Source organism: Chiloscyllium plagiosum, unplaced genomic scaffold, assembly GCF_037043375.1.
Source record: "Chiloscyllium plagiosum isolate Xiang-an unplaced genomic scaffold, Cpla_swu_hap1 HiC_scaffold_14, whole genome shotgun sequence".
Lineage (NCBI taxonomy): Eukaryota > Metazoa > Chordata > Chondrichthyes > Orectolobiformes > Hemiscylliidae > Chiloscyllium > Chiloscyllium plagiosum.
The window spans coordinates 58,994,872-59,012,560 of NW_028270152.1; the positions used below are offsets into that span (position 1 = coordinate 58,994,872).

The window sequence follows — 17,689 nt, forward strand, 5'->3', positions numbered from 1 at the left end:
TTATGTTTGCTCTCAGTTGATCCTGAAGTAATGTGTGATTTTAGTAGAGAAGAGAAAGGTGTTCTGAATCATGCTGCAGCACAGTCCCAAATTTCATTTATGCGCTGTGTACTTAAATGAACCAAGGCTGTAGTGAGAGCTAGGGAGATTAATCGAACATGAAGATTGAAGGTTTTGTTGGAGACAGTGTGATCATAAGACATAGGAGCAGAAATTAGGCTATTTGACCCATTGAGCCTGCTCTGCCATGGTTGATAGATTTTTCAACCCCATTTTCCTGCTTTCTGTAACCTTTGAATCCCCTTGGCAATCAAGAACCTATCTATCTCCATTTTAAATATACTCAATAAAGTGTAAGTGTAAGGATGAAGATGAAAGAGTATTTTGTGTAAATACTTTCATATTGATTAGAGGACTAAGTTTGGAGCTTGAAAGCATAATCGTAAACCATGGCAGCAGAGTTGTAACTGTCCTTCGTGCAGTGAAGTGAGGTTGGAACAGGATGGAGAGTGGAGACAAATGATATAAGAATGTGTTACAAGATAGCTTTATCAGTGGCATACACTGGAATGGAACAGATATGTGAAAGTTCAAAGAGATGGCAACAGCTTTTGCAAAGGGTAAAGTTTATGGAGAACAGGAAGGGAATTAACTTGTTTAAAGCAGGGAATCATGTCATATGCACAACAGTATATTAAAAATTTGCTGCAGTATTTTTGAGTATCACATACGCTGTCAATGCTTATTATCCAGGATAATTCTGTACCAATTTTAATCAAAACATCATGTAAGTAATTTAAAATTTCCACTGAAACTGAAATAGCTTCATGAGCAAAATCTTAAAGACAGTTGTATTGTTTAATATCCTTGAAATGATGATCAATTAAAATAAATCGATGGCTGTTTAAAATAGCTCTAAAATAATTGTCAGGAATGAATTCACTAACATTATAGGAAAAAAATAAATCACAGCTAAACAGACAATATTGACTTACCCCTGACTTCTAACATACAGGTCGTGGTGTCGTTGCCTAATACATTAGTTGCCCAACAAGTATAAAATCCTCCGTCTTCATTTTGGACATCTTTTATTTCCAAAGTACCATTTTCATGCAGAAAATAATTCTCACCCTCAAGTGCAGTTTCCATGTCTTCCTTTAGCCTAAAGAAAAACAAAATTGGAAATGCCCACATTAAGTTTCAATATATAAGTACAATGAAACTAAACAAGTCTTTTTTTTTTCTTTTATAACTGTACATGGCTATTGTGTGCTACTGGCTCAACTAGAATTTATTGTCCATCCTTAACTGCCCTTGAGTTAAAACCTACAAATGATTTTCAAGCAGCATTGACAGTGGATCAGCGCAATGTGCATTTTTCTTTTAAAATTAAACAAATCCTTACCAAAACACTGTGGGTGAAGGAGATCCGAATACTTTACAGTGTAGCTGAGTGGATTTTCCTTCAACTGCAATATATTTCTGATCATCAGGGGTCAGCATCATCGGTGCAAGATCTGTTGATGATTGTAAGTGAACATTAAAAATAAAACACTCGTTAAAAGTCTGTTTATTCAGTGGAAGTCAGCAACTTCTTCAAGTGCTTGAAGCCTAATGTTACATGAATACCATTTTATCTATTGACCATTTCCATGCCACCAGTACTTGAACTCTGACAAGCCAACTGGCATGGTCATCAATGCTGCTGCTCACAAATTAAACTTTACATTAGAAAAAAAGATTGTAGTCCTAACCAACAACTCATTTGGGGCCCTATCCAATTGACTGTATTAGACTTTGATTAGACCACATTTGTAAGCTACTTTGGACCCCATATCTAAGGAAGGGTATGCCGACCTTGGAGGAGGTGCAGACAAGGTTTACAAGAATTATCACAGAGATGAAGGGTTTGTCATATGAGGAGTGATTGACGATTCTGGTTTGTACTCAATAGAGTTGAGAAGGATAAGGGGAATCTGATTGAAACTTACAGAATACTGAAAAGCCTAGGTACAGTGACAGTAGAGAAGATGTTTCCACTAGTAGGAGAGACTTGGACCAGAGGGCACAAATTCAGAGTGAAAGGATGAGCCTTTAGAATGGAGATTATGAAGAATATCTTCAGCCACAGGATGGTTGATCTGCGGAACTCACTGCTGTATAGGGCTGTGGAGGCCAAGTCATTGAGTATATTTAAGACAGAGATAGATAGGTTCTTGATTGATAGGGAGATCAAGGGAAATGGAGAGAAGGCTATAGGAATGTGGTTGAGAAAGATACCAGCCATGATCAAATGATGGAATAGATTTGACAGAATAAATGGCTTAATTCTGTTCTTGTATCTTATTGCCTTATGTATTCATGCAAATAACCTTTCAGGGTAATTAGGTGTACTTAATTAACAAAATCTTAATGTATTTCTAACTATTCAGTAAAACAAGATGTGTTATTCAATAAAATGTTAAATTTTATGCCAATTGTATACAACATATTTCTAACTATACAAATTTTGACCACTGCTGAAACTAGAGGTAGAAAGATTTCATAGGCATCCCAACAGATATTGTCATTTACATCACAGATAAAACAAATTCCATCAGTTTCTATGTCTCTCCTGCTGTTTGTTTTTTTCTTATCAAGTCACACAAGATCAAGCATGTGATTTTGCATACATATTCAAGGTACAAAAAGAAATTAAATAAAGGAAACAGTCTCTGAAAAGGAGATTCAGCAGAATTCAAAACTTTTTTTTCCAGAAGAAAGTGAGATTGATATGTTCAGAGCATGAGAAACTTCAAAGTTTCACATGTTGCTGTATAATTTGACTTCCTTTAACTAGCTTTGACATTATTTAACTATCTTACTGCAAAGAGACATTCATTTTAAAGCATGTATGTAAGGTTTCCTGATGAACTGAACAACACAACGTTTTCATAACTTAAATAACGAATTATGCAATACATTTCTGGGAGTTAAATTTGACAGCATACCATAGTAAATATATTCAAAGCACTTGAAGAACTTATGAAATGTGTAGAGTAAAACCAGAATTGTCCTTCACAACTATTTATAATTACATTACAGTTTCTGTGCTGCATTGGAGTCAATAATTCACTTCCTAATGCAATTATTGCTTTAATACAACAGCAGTCATGCAAAAACCAAAAAAGCAAGCAAGTTTTTTTTAATATAAGCTGAAAGGCTGTTACATTTGCTTTAAGAATTAGTTTTAATTGGCAACCTCTGCAAATTCCAAGTCTGGTACTGTCCCAATAGCATGGGTCAGCTGCAAATCTTTAAACTGCACTGGCAAGAAAACAAACTCTGAAGAGCTAACCATATATCATGTCTGTGGCATTACAATCTGTGGTATACAATGAGCAATCAATCATTCAGCATTGATACTTACTCAGAACATTGACAACTGCATTGGCAAGAATAGATCCATGCTTGTTAGAAGCTTCACACTGATAGACTGCACTGTCATTCAGCTGCAGATTCGTGAGTGTGATAACACCTTGAGAAATCTTGCGATTAATGACAGGCTTTGTCTCTGTAATATATTAAATGTCTTTCTTATTATCAACAAATATTGTATAAAGAAATTTTTTATTTTATACTACTATTGATTTCTCTAGACAGCGAATGATGAGGAAATGCACTGCATTTAGTGACTTAAATTAGTTCTCAGGATGGTGTCATGAAAGTGGTACAACTGAAACATGAACACACATTCTGAATCCATCAGTTTCAATCCATACTTGTTACACACAGATTCCTTTTCATTGCTGCAGCTCCTTACCTAGTGACCAAATTTTTGTTCAATGTATTTTTCTTTGTTCTGCAATATGAACTATCTATTGTAATATTGGGAACTGATCCTTCTCCAAAATAACTCATCACAAAATCTACAGACACAAAGCAAAGAGCAGGTTCCAATTTTGAAATGCATTATTTTCCCAACCCAACATTTATGTCTCTTTGTCATAAGAAACATCGAAGTTTTGTCATCCACAGAAAACACACAAATGAATTGTTGGAATCTTGCACAACACTCTTACTGTGCATAATAGTTTAGGAAAACTACATAAACAAACTTGCAGAACTAATAGTAGCCTTGAGTTGGCCTCAATTTTATTGCTTTCTTTAAAAAAAAACAGTCAATGAAACACTGCAGAAGAATCCATACATATTTGTGAGCAAACTGCTCAAACATGTCAGGACACATCTCTGGAGTGGGTGGGATGTGAACCCAGACATTCTAGCCCAGAGGCAGAGATATTACAACTGCACAGCAAGATCCATTAATAGTCTGTCTAGGCTTAACCCGTCTCTGCAGTGTCTGTGGCTAGAGGTACATGATCAATCTTAATCATGTTGATTGGCCATTAGCAATAGGTTAAAGGAGAACATTCTGGAAGGACGAAATCAACTGCCCTGCTCCAAGTCACAAAGCAGAGAAAAGGGCAAGTGAATACAATGCTGATTATACTGATATTTGACAGTATGTGAAACAAATCCCACTGATTTGAAGGGAAGTATCACTGCTATCAATATTGAGTAGACAGATGTAATGAATGACAGAGAAAGGAAGGGAGGAGAAAGATGGCTGAGAGAAGAACAGGAAAGTGAGGAAGGGATGAACAGAGGATTAGAGCAAAGAAATGGAGCAGAGGAAGAAGGATGTGGAAGAAGATGTGGCCGTGTGTGAGAGAGTGTGGGAAGGGGAATAGGGACAGGGAGCGGCGGTGCTACATTTCTGCAATTCTTGCAACAACTTTTTTTAGACAGACATTTATTTTCCCCTCACATAATTAGACACCAGATCCAGCCAGGAGTAATAGAAACTAAACTGCAACATTTGACCTCTGAGCACATTTAGTTTTGGGACTTTGGATGCCATTTCAGATTAAGAATGACACCCACATTGTGTGCGACTCTCGTGTGGCAGCTTATGCGGAACATTGTCTGAGAAACAGTACAGGTGTCTAGTGTAGATGTCGCCAGCACGCTCTGAGCAGGAAGTCATCGCCACCCAGACTCCTAAGAGTACAAAGCTCCTAAATTAGCCTCAGCAAGAAAGACTGAAATGGATGCCTTGGTTTCATGAAGGACTCCACCCTGAAACCTGCCAGAACAGCCAGGTTCGATTCCAGCCTCGGGTGACTGTCTGTGTGGAGTTTGTACATTCTCCCTGTATCTGCGTGGGTTTCCTCTGTGTGCTCCGGTTTCCTCCCACAGCCCAAAGATGTGCAGGTCAGGTGAATTGGCCATGCTAAATTACCCATAGTGTTTGGTGCATTAGTCAGAGAGAAATGGGTCTGGGTGGGTTACTCTTCGAAGAGTCAGTGTGGACTTGTTGCGTCAAAGGGCCTGTTTCCACAATGGAGGGAATCTAATCTAATCTGATTTAAACTTCAGCCTCAGTGTAGGGTATGGACAATACTGTCAATTGCTATGAATTGTTACTGTTGCAATTGTTATTGTTGCCATAGGCTTTTGTGGATTAGCTGCCTTTCAGGGTGGACCAGCTGCTATTTCTGATATTGCCCAGTTCACCATCCACTGCTATCTAAGGACGACATGGAGACTCTGAATGCAAAGAGATCTAAATGTATTTCATTGTATCTCACCAGTGAAAGGCAGACAGGACAAGTACGCAGAGTCTTCAGGTTTGCAGACTTCTCCATCGGACTTGTCAGAGGACTGCTCAAGTTGCTTGATTCTTATCTATCAACTTGTCTTTCTAAGCAGGTTCTCTGACACCTTGTGTTCCTGAGCAGAGCGTCAGGAATACCATCTTTAGCCTTAGCCACTGGATCATGGAGTTGTAATCCATGGTTTCCCACACTGCCAGCGATTCACGACAGGCGCCAGACAGAACCGATACTTTGTGAAATTGTTAAACTGTCAAAGCTTTGATCAGTTCAACCAATTATACGCACCAGATCCATTGTTTGAAATGTTTCTCAGTGTGCTTTCACAGGTGAAAGTGGATACTTCAATTATCATGAATGTCACCTCCCTTCAACTGCACTTCCTCGCTACCTGCCAGCAAGCAGCAAAGGAGCAGCTTAGGCAGCTCTTCAATCCATCTCTGCTAAGGGGCAAGTTGCAGGGATCTCACCAACATCAACTGCAAAAGCAGCAGCAGGAGCAACGCTGGCAGGGGCATCCGCTGCTTTTACCTCAGCTATTAGTCCTTCAACACAGCAGAGGGAATGGACAAAGTGGCTGGGGAAGGAAACAAGGCTCCCAATGCAGAAGACCAGCCTTCACCATGCCTGAGCACCAGAGTCTCAGGAGGCTCAAGTCGTCTGCAGTCCCTGGCAACAAGACCTCTCCCTCAGTGGAGCAGTCGGAAAAACTTATTGCCAGTGACCAAGAAGGTGCTTGTCACGGAAGAAGTCCCCACACTCACCCTCTTCTCCTCACTCCCCCTCCCTGAACTCCTTGCCTTCACCCATTCCAGATATCTGCTTCTCCCTCAACTGAAATGCTGTCTTCTGTCGCAAAGAAAAATCAGATGGGTGTGAGGGCTCATCAAGGCTTGCGTGCAGTAGAGGGAATGATAACATTTGTGAAGAATTATGGCGAAGTATGGATGCAAGGGACAGTGCTGATTATTCAGATGAGGTGCCTGCAAAGAGAGAAAGAGAGGGATAGAGAGAATGGAACTGCAAGGTGTGTCAACCTGAAGTGTGCCCTGCAGGAGAATGCTGGGACAGACTGCTGGCCTTGACAATCCACTGGTGTTACTTACTTGACCTCTGCAGATACGAGATCCTCTTCAGCTTATAGGGACCACATTGTTACTTCCTCAACCAGTACTACCCCTCACCTCCTTGGCTGAAGATGGCTATCCTTTCCCTCCAGTCCTTGGGAAACATGACCACAATTCAGTCTCTCCACACCCCCAGCAAGATCATCAGACAGAAATGAGAGACCTGTGAGCACAGTTTCCAGTTTCCAATGCATTCCTCTCGGAGCTGCAAACTGAAAGATCCAAGTGCCGGCCAACTTTTCCAAAATATAATGTGATCCCTTCAAACAGAAATGCTTGTTTTGACAGAAAGCTGCATTGTCCTGCCTAATCTCTGCAGTTAGTCAATCAACAGGCTATCTCATAAGGAGCAACCACAAAGCCTCCATCTTGAAAAGTTGGTTGCAGAACCCAAAATTAGTCTTGATTTTGCATCAGAAACTAAAGCAATGTGACTCCACTCAGGATGACATATACTCAGCAATCAGCATCAAAAATAAAGGAGAAGATTCCAAATTTAAGGTGAAGAAAATCTAAATACATTTCTTTATACAGCCTTATTCAGAACCACCTTGCTTCACAATAACCATTTATATACAGCCCTGAAAATCTCCTCTTTCTGATTGTTATGATAGATTATTTTTTAACATTAATTTTCTTGTTGACCAATGTATTTTTTTGTTTCATGAATATAATTTTATTTCATCGACAAAAGCTTCTTACCGTTCAAAGGTTTCCCATTCACTTTCCATTGAACCTCAGGTCGCGGCTGACCACCTACTTCACACTCTAATTCAGCATTTTCCTCAGAAAAATATACTTTACTTCTGGGTTTTTTGATCCAGTAAGAGGCAGCTGTTAAAAACAAAGTCAGCATTTGAACAAGTCAAAGAATTGCAGCTGTTATTTCCATTTCACAGTTAATAAATTGCACCTTGCATCACAAGCACCCATGGAAAAAGCTAGTGCTCAGGCAAGATAACTGAAGGTTTCCTCCATTGTTAGATTGCAGTTCATATTGTTTTAATGCATACAGTATCTTCTTTGACATTCAGTCATCTAGTCAACTTGCAGCATGAGGTCTACATCATAACTATCCATTTCCTTTCACACAGATTAAGACTGATAAAGTCTTGATGTTCTCAGACTGAGCCAAAGACAAGTCGGCAAACTTGGGTAATTGAAACTTCAACCTGAGTTACTGCAGTTCACCAACAGATATTTCATCAGCACTCATTACTGCTTCTGACTTGAAACCTCTGCAGATCTCAATATCATCCACAAGAAGGAGTTTGATTCTCAGCAATTTGACCCTTGGCAATGACCAGGATGCCAGAGTCATAACCACATGAGATCATGCTGACATCATTAGAAATCAATGGAACTGCCATCAAATGTGTTGTTCCGAGGTTTAGGTGCCAAGCATAAGTTCATCAGCTGGCAACGATTCCATCCTAAATGTAAACCCACTGAAGTTCAGCAGGGAAGGTTCATCAATGTGATTGAATCTCCTTCGGCCTAACAAAATACAGGATTGCATATCTTCAAAAGCAGCAATCTAATCTTTAAAACAGGAGATTTTTTTTTGGTCACTCAAATCGATTTGTCAAAATCTCCTCTGCAACTTTAGGAGTATGCAAGGGGATTGAGGGTTCTTGTAGACCTATCAAATTGCGGGATGTACTTATAATATCAATTCACCTGAAGAAGGGGAAACAATCCAAAAGCTTGTGATTTCAAATAAACCTGTTGGACTTTGACCTGGTGTCATGTGATTTTTGACAATATGAATTTGAACATGGAATCCTGTACTACTCCAGATATACAGGAAAGATTTGCTTCACATATTGTAAACCATCAATTCAGACTAAAATCTCAGTCAAAATCTGTAAAAGGAAGCTGGCTATCGATCATTTATCTTAGAGATTGATTTCCATGACATCAATCCTAACTCATGTGCTTGAACAGAATTGAATGTTTGTCAGCAAATGTGGTTTCTCGAATTAGAGAGATTTTTTTTTGAAAGCCTTTCAAAGTAAATTATATAAAGTTCCATTTTTTTGTGGAGTAATTCAAATGTTTGGTGCAATTTAAAATAAAAAAAATTGACTAACTACAAAAGTAGAGAAAATTTTTAAACAAGAAGCAGCTCACAGAAATAATTTTCTACCAATTTTAAGAATTCATTGTGATTTTAACATTGCTGACAAGGTCTGCACTTTTTACCTGTTTAGTATGGAATTCGAGGTTGCCTTTCAAATCACTGCTGTTCTTGTGATGAAGGGGCTCTAACAATGCAACTTTTCTTCTGATAAGATATCAATTAATATCCAGTTTTCACTGAAAACATTTGAATTTCTTTTCATTCAAAAGATGTGTCATGCCCAGGAAGGCAGGTGGACACATCTTTGAATTGACAATCTACAATTAGTTTGGTATTAAATTGAAATAGCTTTACCAAACCATTCTCAAAGTTTCCCACTAGATGGGGCTGTATATCTTAAAATAAGGGAAGACAAGAATTTTGAAAACTATCACTGCACATAAAAATGTTCCTTCTGACACAATATACCAATCTGGTCATGTTCCACTCCCTGCTGCAGCCCTCAAACCAATAGCTCATTCAGCAAACTCAGTCTGTTACCCTGTAATCTTCAAATTTGTTTCATGTTCAACTTGTGGCACTTGAAGTTGATTGCCAAATGTTGAAAACCTCCCATCAGGACAATCTCTCTGAAGGACCCGGTAAAAAGGACTGAATAAACCTAGCATTTCATTTTAAATTTTCCTTTGATATTGCTTTTAGCAATTTATTTGCTTGTCTCTAGTTAATATGATACATTGTTCCACAATTAGTAATGAGATGTTGATTAAGGGGAAAATGTTGGCCTGGTCACTGGGGTGTAGTCTTAACACTTCAAACAGTAAAGCAGAATCTTTTACACCCATTTGAGCAGATGACACAATTCAATAGTACACAGTAGACTTTCAGTCTTGCAATGGATTATCAATATGGACATTTTGTGCTCAAATCCTATAGCAGGACTTGAAGCTCAAACCCTGCGACTCAGGATCAAGAGTTACACTTTTTAAGTTATGTGCAGATGGTATCACTGTCATATCACGGCTTATGACCGTGTATAGCTGTCAGACTCCATCTTCCTGAACTTTGTCCTCTTGCAGCATGACACACTGAGGGAAGTTTGATACAGTACATCTGAATTGCCTGGCCCAGACAGACAAGTGCCTGTGATTGTCGTGTATGTAAGTAAATATTTTGACTTGTAACAAACCTCACTGAGTTTTTCAGTACGACGTAACCCATACCTTGCAGTAATGTTGTGGGAGCAGATCACCAGCTATCACATCAAAGAGTCCTACCAACTGAGCAATGGCTGACATACACATTAAAGTAACACAAATATCTTGAAAGAAAATAAATTCTGTGGGTCATAACTCAAATCTAATTAACTTCAATTAATGTACTGTTCAAAAGTGTTTTTTCTATTAAAGTGAAGATGGTAAGGTAGAAAAATAAAGGGAAAACTTAATCCATTACCTTCAACTGTAACAGAGAAGGCATGTTTGACTACTCCAAATGCATTTTCGGCTTTGCATTCATATTTTCCATCATCAAGTTCAGTGACATTAATTATTTTCAAAGTCTTGTTGAAGTTCTCTTCAGTTGCTTTTCGTTTTGGCATGTCGCCATCAATCTTAGCCCAGGTGATTTGGGGTGTAGGGCTGTGAAGAGAACAGTAGTTGTTTCTGAAATAAGCTGACCACACAAACAAGACTTCCATGGCCCAAATGAGTCACGATATATATGGTTACATTAACAATATAACCAAGTACTGATCACTGATTTTTAAACTTAGCTTTCATCAACCTGGTTGGACATGCTATGACACACTTACATGGCAGGGAGAATGTGAGCTTTTGCCTCAGAGGCAGGGACACTACCACTGTGACTGAAAACTCCCTTAATTATAATTTTTTGTGCATTAGAATTATAGTTGAAGATACCAGAATACCGACTCAGAAATACATTTACATGCTAATAACAACAACAGCGAACAACAACTGTGCCAACTGAATGGAATGGTGGCTCAGTGGTTAGCACTGCTGCCTCAAAGCACCAGAGGCCCAGGTTCAATTCCAGCCTTGGGTGACTGTCTGTGGAGTTTGCATGTTCTCCCTGTATTTGTGTGGGCTTCGTTCAGGTGCTCCGGTTTCCTACCACAGTCCAAAGATGTTCATGTTAGTTGATTGACCATTCGAAATTATCTATAATGTGCAGGCTGGATGGATTAGCAATGGGAAATGCAGCGAGAGGTCTGAGCGAAATACTCTTCAAGGGTTAGTGCAGACATGATGGGCCAAATGGCCTCTTTCTGCACAGTAGGAGTTTTGTCAGTTGTGTCATATGTCCACTGAGAACTATATTTTGGGAGATGAAAATATCTATGTTAGTTTCATATTGTCAAAGTGGCTCATTAATTGTTATCTCTTTGATACTTACAAGCCTTCAGCAATACATTCCAGCTGAAGAGTTTCACCTCGCAAGGCAGTAATCTTTGAGCTGCTGCCAGAAGGTGTTAGAAATCTTGGCGGTCGATCTTTTATTGAATTTGCTGCAAAGGTAAAGGAATTCAATTTGAATTTGATGTTAGGTGAACGGATAAATGTCGATTTTTATTGAAAGCATTGTTAAACTTTGATAAGAAGCTCAACTAAATGAAACAAAAGTCAAAGAAAGGGAAAAGAGAAAGCAAGCTATTATGTTAATTTGGTTAATGCTTGACTGAGAATTTCAGCAGAACGGAAATGGAAATTAAATCAATCGGAGTCTATAAAGTCAAAATTGTGTTAGCTCTTAACTGAATTTCTACACTATTAGATTGTTCCAGCACTTTGCTTGAAAGTTAAATAGTTTCATACTTTTATTTGACAATCTTTGACTTTCCAATCAAACAGTGATGTGATATAGATGTTCTTGTATTAGGGACATGTACCAGATGTTTACAAACACAATCACTGCACTACACTGGCATTATAACATATAAAATACCTGCCTTTCGCACTATTATATACTCAGGTGAAACATATGAAGCTGAAGTTCCACTGGACAAAGTTAGGTACTATAAATAAGCTGCCACCAAGTTGGAATCAATTCCATCACAAGTAAACCCATATTTAAAGCCTAAACACATCTGTACCATGTCTTTCTTTGGCAGCAAAGAATGCAATGCAACTTTCAACAAATAGACAGCCTCAAGTGACTATCTTTGTAATAGATGAACAATAAACTTGGAGATATTACATATGTCCCCAGCTTTAGTAATGGAAGGAGCCAGATGCAAAAGAAAATCATGGTCAGTGTCAACTTTACAGCCATTGAAAATACTGCCCTCACACTTCTGAGCTTGCCGTAGGGTTTTCTTACAGAAGTGAAAACATTGTGCATATTATCTTTCTGTTTTGGAGCACACTGCTGTAGTAACATTTTGTGAATATTACTACAATTCAAACTCTGCGATAGTCTTTGTCAAGTACTTTCTTCCAAAATAAATCAACATGCTTCAGAGTAGAATAAATGAAAGGGGTGCAAATGATAATCAGCTGAAATTATGAAATGGATTGATAGAAAAGCTATAAATTCACAGCGAGGAACCCATTCAAATAAAAATAATATGTTTAAACTTTCCAGCTTTTTGGACTATCCAGAAGCTCTGGGAGCCTTTGTTGCCTTCTCTACAGCAATGTCTCAGCCAATCAGAGCCAACTTCTCAATGAATCAGCATCTTTTCATCTTGTATTGTAAATTGTGGTGATAGTTTGAAATTTTCCATTCTTGGATTTGCCCTGATCAATGCAAGATAAAACACTTTGGCAACATATCACTCTTTTCAGTAATATTAAAGTTATGTTTCTGTGCATTTTGTTTTGTGGGTAATGGTAGATCATTGATTAAAATGAATAGAAAATACACCAAACAAAAATGACATCAGTGTGCAATACTCACGCTGGAAGTAGTGTACAACAGCAAGCAAAATAACCAGTGTGTGCCTCACCATTAACATTCACAGGCAGCGTTATCATTTCACAATGACACTGTCTTGGGAGATTTATTTGATACTCCATTGCAATTTGTAGCTGTTGTGTGGATTTTTAAAAAAAAACTGTGTTATTTCTAATTTTTGCACGAGACAATTATTAATGAGAGTATCAATTGACTGGAAGCTAGAGTATTCCTGCAAATTGACTTTGCCTTTCATTTGAATATTTATGTTGTAATTTAGAGAGTGGTGAATGTGAACAGCAGGTCTGCTGAGCATCATTATGCTTGCATATATGTTAGCATAATTGTTTAACTGATTACTTGTGAGGCTATGTTGATTTGATGATGTTTTACGTATTATAAAATCATTTCTGAAGATCTAGAATATTGTAGTTTGAAAAAACAGAAATATTAGGTTATTAAAATTACAGTGACAGTCAATTAAGGTGAACCAATATTTCCATTTTATATATCTTGACTCAAAATCAAATTGTAATATTACACCATATTGCACAAATGCCTTGCTATTCTATTGTCATATTAAAAACTCATTTACATGAGAAGCAAACTAGTTATTTGATGTGCAATTCAAACAGAATGTAATAATGACTACATATATGCAATAAGGTTCTTCTTCTTCCTGTCCCTTACATAAGATCTTGGTAAATGTAGATTTCTGGGAGAAGGGCTTGGCACAAGCATAAGAAAGCAGCCTGCATACACGCATAGTGATATTTCTCATTCAGTTGAAAGCATTCCCTCAGGTATGCAGAATACTAAACCAAAAACATGTGACATACTTTAAAAAATTGCCAACTCCAGGAATCAGATGCATTACTTAGTATTTCAACATGGGTCGGAGAAACACTAGTATTTGTATTGATGTTTTTATGATCGCATTCAATTCGTGTATTCCTATCAGTTAAAAAACTTTATGTATTATCAGCCTAAACGTAATTATGTTCTAAGATATTTCATGCCTAAATCCATCACTTAAATGTAGTGATATTTCAAAAGTGATGCCTTTTACCGAGGTGATGTCCCACCGATCAATGACAATGAGTATTATAAACATACTATTTGAAGTTGTCTAATGATAGTGTGATTAGACAGACAAGCTCTTATTCTGATAATTTCCAATATGTATGAATATTATTCTCAGCTAAGGTCTCAATAGTAAAAAAAAACCAAATAATGTTGTAAAAAGAATGTATTGACCTGGGTTAGTCTAGCTTGGTAACTAATTCACTTCAACCAACAAGTCACAAGTATCTTCAATTGTTTCTCAACCAAGTTATGAAACCGCTTTTTTTTTCAGTGAGTGCATTGAAAACTGTCCATTTGTAGATGAGATTGAAGAGCTGACAATCCAGGAATCAGAGAAACATCACGGTGTTAGTAGTGTCTTGAGAATGTTGCTGAGACTCCTAGTTTTTGTTTCAAATCAGCAAAGAAGGAGCCAGTGTGCTTAGTATGTTCTAAACACTAAGTTTGTTAACTAAAAATACTAGATGCCATTCGTCCATTTTCTGAGTACGTTGATAAAGTAAAAAAATGCCAAGGATGGAAGAAAGAGCCATTATTAACCAGTACATCATCGTAGGAACTGGAAGTATAGACAAAGAAAAGCCGGAAATGCACAGAAATTATGTCAGTGGTATGTATCAATTGCTACATCTGAGCTTGAAGCATAAACTGTTGTTAGTATGCAGTTACTCTCACTCTTGCTTACATGAACATCAGTCATCACAGATTAAAACTCACCAGCAGCCAAATTATTGTAACTGACAGATGACTCTGTTTGATTGGTCAGTACAACTGGAACAAACAAAACAATGTAAACAAGAAATGAAAAACATGAGATAATAGAAAAAAAAACCATAGTGCACAAAAATGGTTATTGAAATTAATGATTTAATAAACAGAAAAAAATGAATTGCACACACAGCATGCACAACTAAAGACACTAAGCTGTTCATGAGCTTTCGATTAAGTTAAATTCATCGTATGCATGTTAGTTACTGTCATTGCAAGTTTGTCTCTCCCATTGGCTTACAATAGTGTAGATATTTTAAATCAACCTCTTCAGACGTGCTATAACACACCTCCGGAGCAGTTGGGACTTGACCCGAAGGTAGAGACAATGCCATTGCATCATTAGAAATCTCAGTTAGCATGGTCAGTTATTTTAATCAACCTGTTTGGATATGTTATGACATAGATTAAACTAATGTTTCTAAAAGGTTACTGAACAGTGACCAAGAGCAGATCTAGGACTTGGTTTTGATCTCCACTGTAACCTTGAGACAGAGGTCATTTCTAGCAGTATACAGCCATTCCAACGAAGATCAAATAACATTGACAGATTTCCTGTTACTTTCGGACAGTGTCACATCATGCAACATTGTGGTGACATAATTAGTATCAGTAAGACTGAATTATAATTGTAATGTCTGAAAATTTGATTGTTTAAACCTGTTGAAAATGATTCTTTTACAGGCAGGGGAGACAGAGTTTTACCAGTAGGAAAATCACAAGACAATCAAAATTTTGCTGATACATACATAGTTACAGGTGGGCTGAAATTAAGTCAACTTTTTTTATATATATAGAATAGTGACGGAACAATACTTTACATTTTTCTCTCCAAGGAATTTTGAAACAGGAAAGCAGGAGTATCAAGATCCAATATAACATCTAAGATCCTTAATAGAGTGAGTAACCAATAAAAGTGTGTTCATATTGTCATTCCCTATCAGTTTAATGAGCCCAGACTAAGTCATTTGGGGGTATATGGTGGATGTGGAGTGGACTGCACAGTGCATGTGAAAACCAAAGGAAGAGGGAACAGGGATTAAAAAATAACACAGTCAGTGGCTCAACAGCTTATGAAGACACAATCAAGATCTCCACATGAAAAGAGTTCTTGCAGAATGTCAAACTTACATGAAGGCCTTCCAAAACCTCTCCAAATGGGCAGGGATTGTACAGTCAGCAGCTCTGTTCAATCCTAAAATTTTGTGGTTCGAGAAAGTTCCTCAACCATACAAAGGAACAAGAAGCAAATACTAACTGGCAGAATTATTTGTTTGCTTCACAATGACAACAGAGTCTTGTTATACGAACCAACCCATTGCTCATTATGTTGTGTGAACTTGCTGTACCACTGAGATAGATTTGTTATTGCCATCTTCTTTCAGTATAGGGATGTACAGGGCCTGCATGGCCTAGTGCGATACAGGAAAATCACTTGTGGTCTAACAAGAGGAGGCTCTACTCTGTAAGCAAGACGTAGTTTACTGATGGTGGCAACGAGATCAAATTTACAGTGATGTGATAGACATCATGACAAAGATATTGAGGTGGATCTGATTGGCAGGTGTTCAAGATCAGATGCTCTTCTCCCACAAAGTTCATACAACTCCATCACAGTAGATACTATTAAAGGGTCTTCTCAGCATCAAGGGTTTTCAGACCCTTATGCAATATCCTCTCTTTTCTTATTGTGCACATTAATATATCATGTAAATGATGGCATAGTGACATTGTCACGAGACTGAGAATCCAGGAAGACACAGTTGACAATCTAGAATCAGGGGTTCAAATCAGACTATGGCAGCTGGGAGAATTTAAATTCAATTCATCAAATCTGGAATTGAAAGCTAGCCTCAGCAATCGTGACCATCAAACTATCATTGCATTTCATTTTAAAAAACACATCTGTTTTACCAATGTCCTTTAGTGAAGGAAACATGCTGACTTCCACCTGATCTAGCCTGCATGGGACTCCATACCCACTGTAATGTGGTTAATTTGTCACTGCCCTCTGAAATGACCTAACAAACCACTCAGTTCAAGGGCAATTGACGATGGGTTAGAAACGCTGGTCTTTCAAGTGATACCCAATCCCATGAAAGAATTAAAATATACACTTAGCACTACCCCATATTGGCAACTCCTTTACTGCCCAATCTTGAACTTTACAAAATCAGGCAAGCTGGAGGTTTTGCTATTCTTCCACAACGCATTCTCTTCAATTTTAGAAGTCTGGCTTCAAAGTTGCTAACTTTGATTTTGACCCTGACAAAGAAGTGTGCAACTCATCTTTGTTCCTCATTGTGTTCACTCTGATCAAGTAGTGGTGGACAATGGAAGTAGAGTGGGATGAGATTCCTGCAGTTTCGTATGGCAGCTCCTCCAGCTGTAGAGCTATATCAAATAGTCACTGGACTGAAGCTCCTTAACCTTTCTTTTTGAGGTCCTCTATCCACACCTGTCACTCTTGGCCAAAATGTGGCAACCATCTCAAATACTGACACCTGTTATAGTGTGTGGCCTACTGCACCTACATGACTGTTCCTTTTTTTATATGTAATTGTATTCCCATGGCCATAAATATAGCATCAACATTTTTGAACCAATAGCAAAGTCTTCAGTTGTGTGCCTTCACTAATGATTGTAGGAGAAAATGAGGACTGCAGATGCAGGAGATCAGAGTCGAGAGTGTGGTGCTGGAAAAGCACAGCATCCGAAGAGTAGGAAAATCGACATTTCGGGGATAAGCCTTTAATCAGGAATTCCTGCTGAAGGGCTTCCGCCCGAAACATCCATTCCTCTGCTGCTCGGATGCTGCCTTACCTGCTGTGCTTTTCCTTCACCAATGATTGCGAATAGGTTGATAATGTTCGGCACTTTTCCACATTATTAGGTGAATGTGTCAGTGTTATTGGAACCACTTGGCTGGGACAGGGATACTTCTGGAAAATAAATCTTCAGTATTATTGCCAGAATGTTGACAGGACCTATAGATCTTGCAGTATCTAATTCCTTCAACCATTCCCTGATAATGCATGGAGTGAATTCAA

General features: G+C 38.1%; 1 protein-coding gene across 13 annotated transcripts in view; it reads right to left on the reverse strand.

Annotated features, from left to right (window-relative positions):
* chl1b (cell adhesion molecule L1-like b) overlaps window positions 1-17,689 on the reverse strand; it is a 900,313-nt gene that overhangs the window by 457,032 nt on the left and 425,592 nt on the right. For 12 of the 13 annotated variants that reach the window (XM_087994484.1, XM_087994483.1, XM_087994485.1 and 9 more), the window contains 7 exons: window positions 14,589-14,642; window positions 11,286-11,397; window positions 10,323-10,507; window positions 7,487-7,618; window positions 3,410-3,553; window positions 1,406-1,517; window positions 996-1,162 (listed from right to left, as the gene is read on the reverse strand). In XM_087994484.1, coding sequence (XP_087850610.1) covers window positions 996-1,162; window positions 1,406-1,517; window positions 3,410-3,553; window positions 7,487-7,618; window positions 10,323-10,507; window positions 11,286-11,397; window positions 14,589-14,642 — 906 coding nt within the window. The remainder of the gene's footprint in view (window positions 1-995; window positions 1,163-1,405; window positions 1,518-3,409; window positions 3,554-7,486; window positions 7,619-10,322; window positions 10,508-11,285; window positions 11,398-14,588; window positions 14,643-17,689) is intronic. The other variant, XM_087994482.1, reaches the window with a different exon arrangement.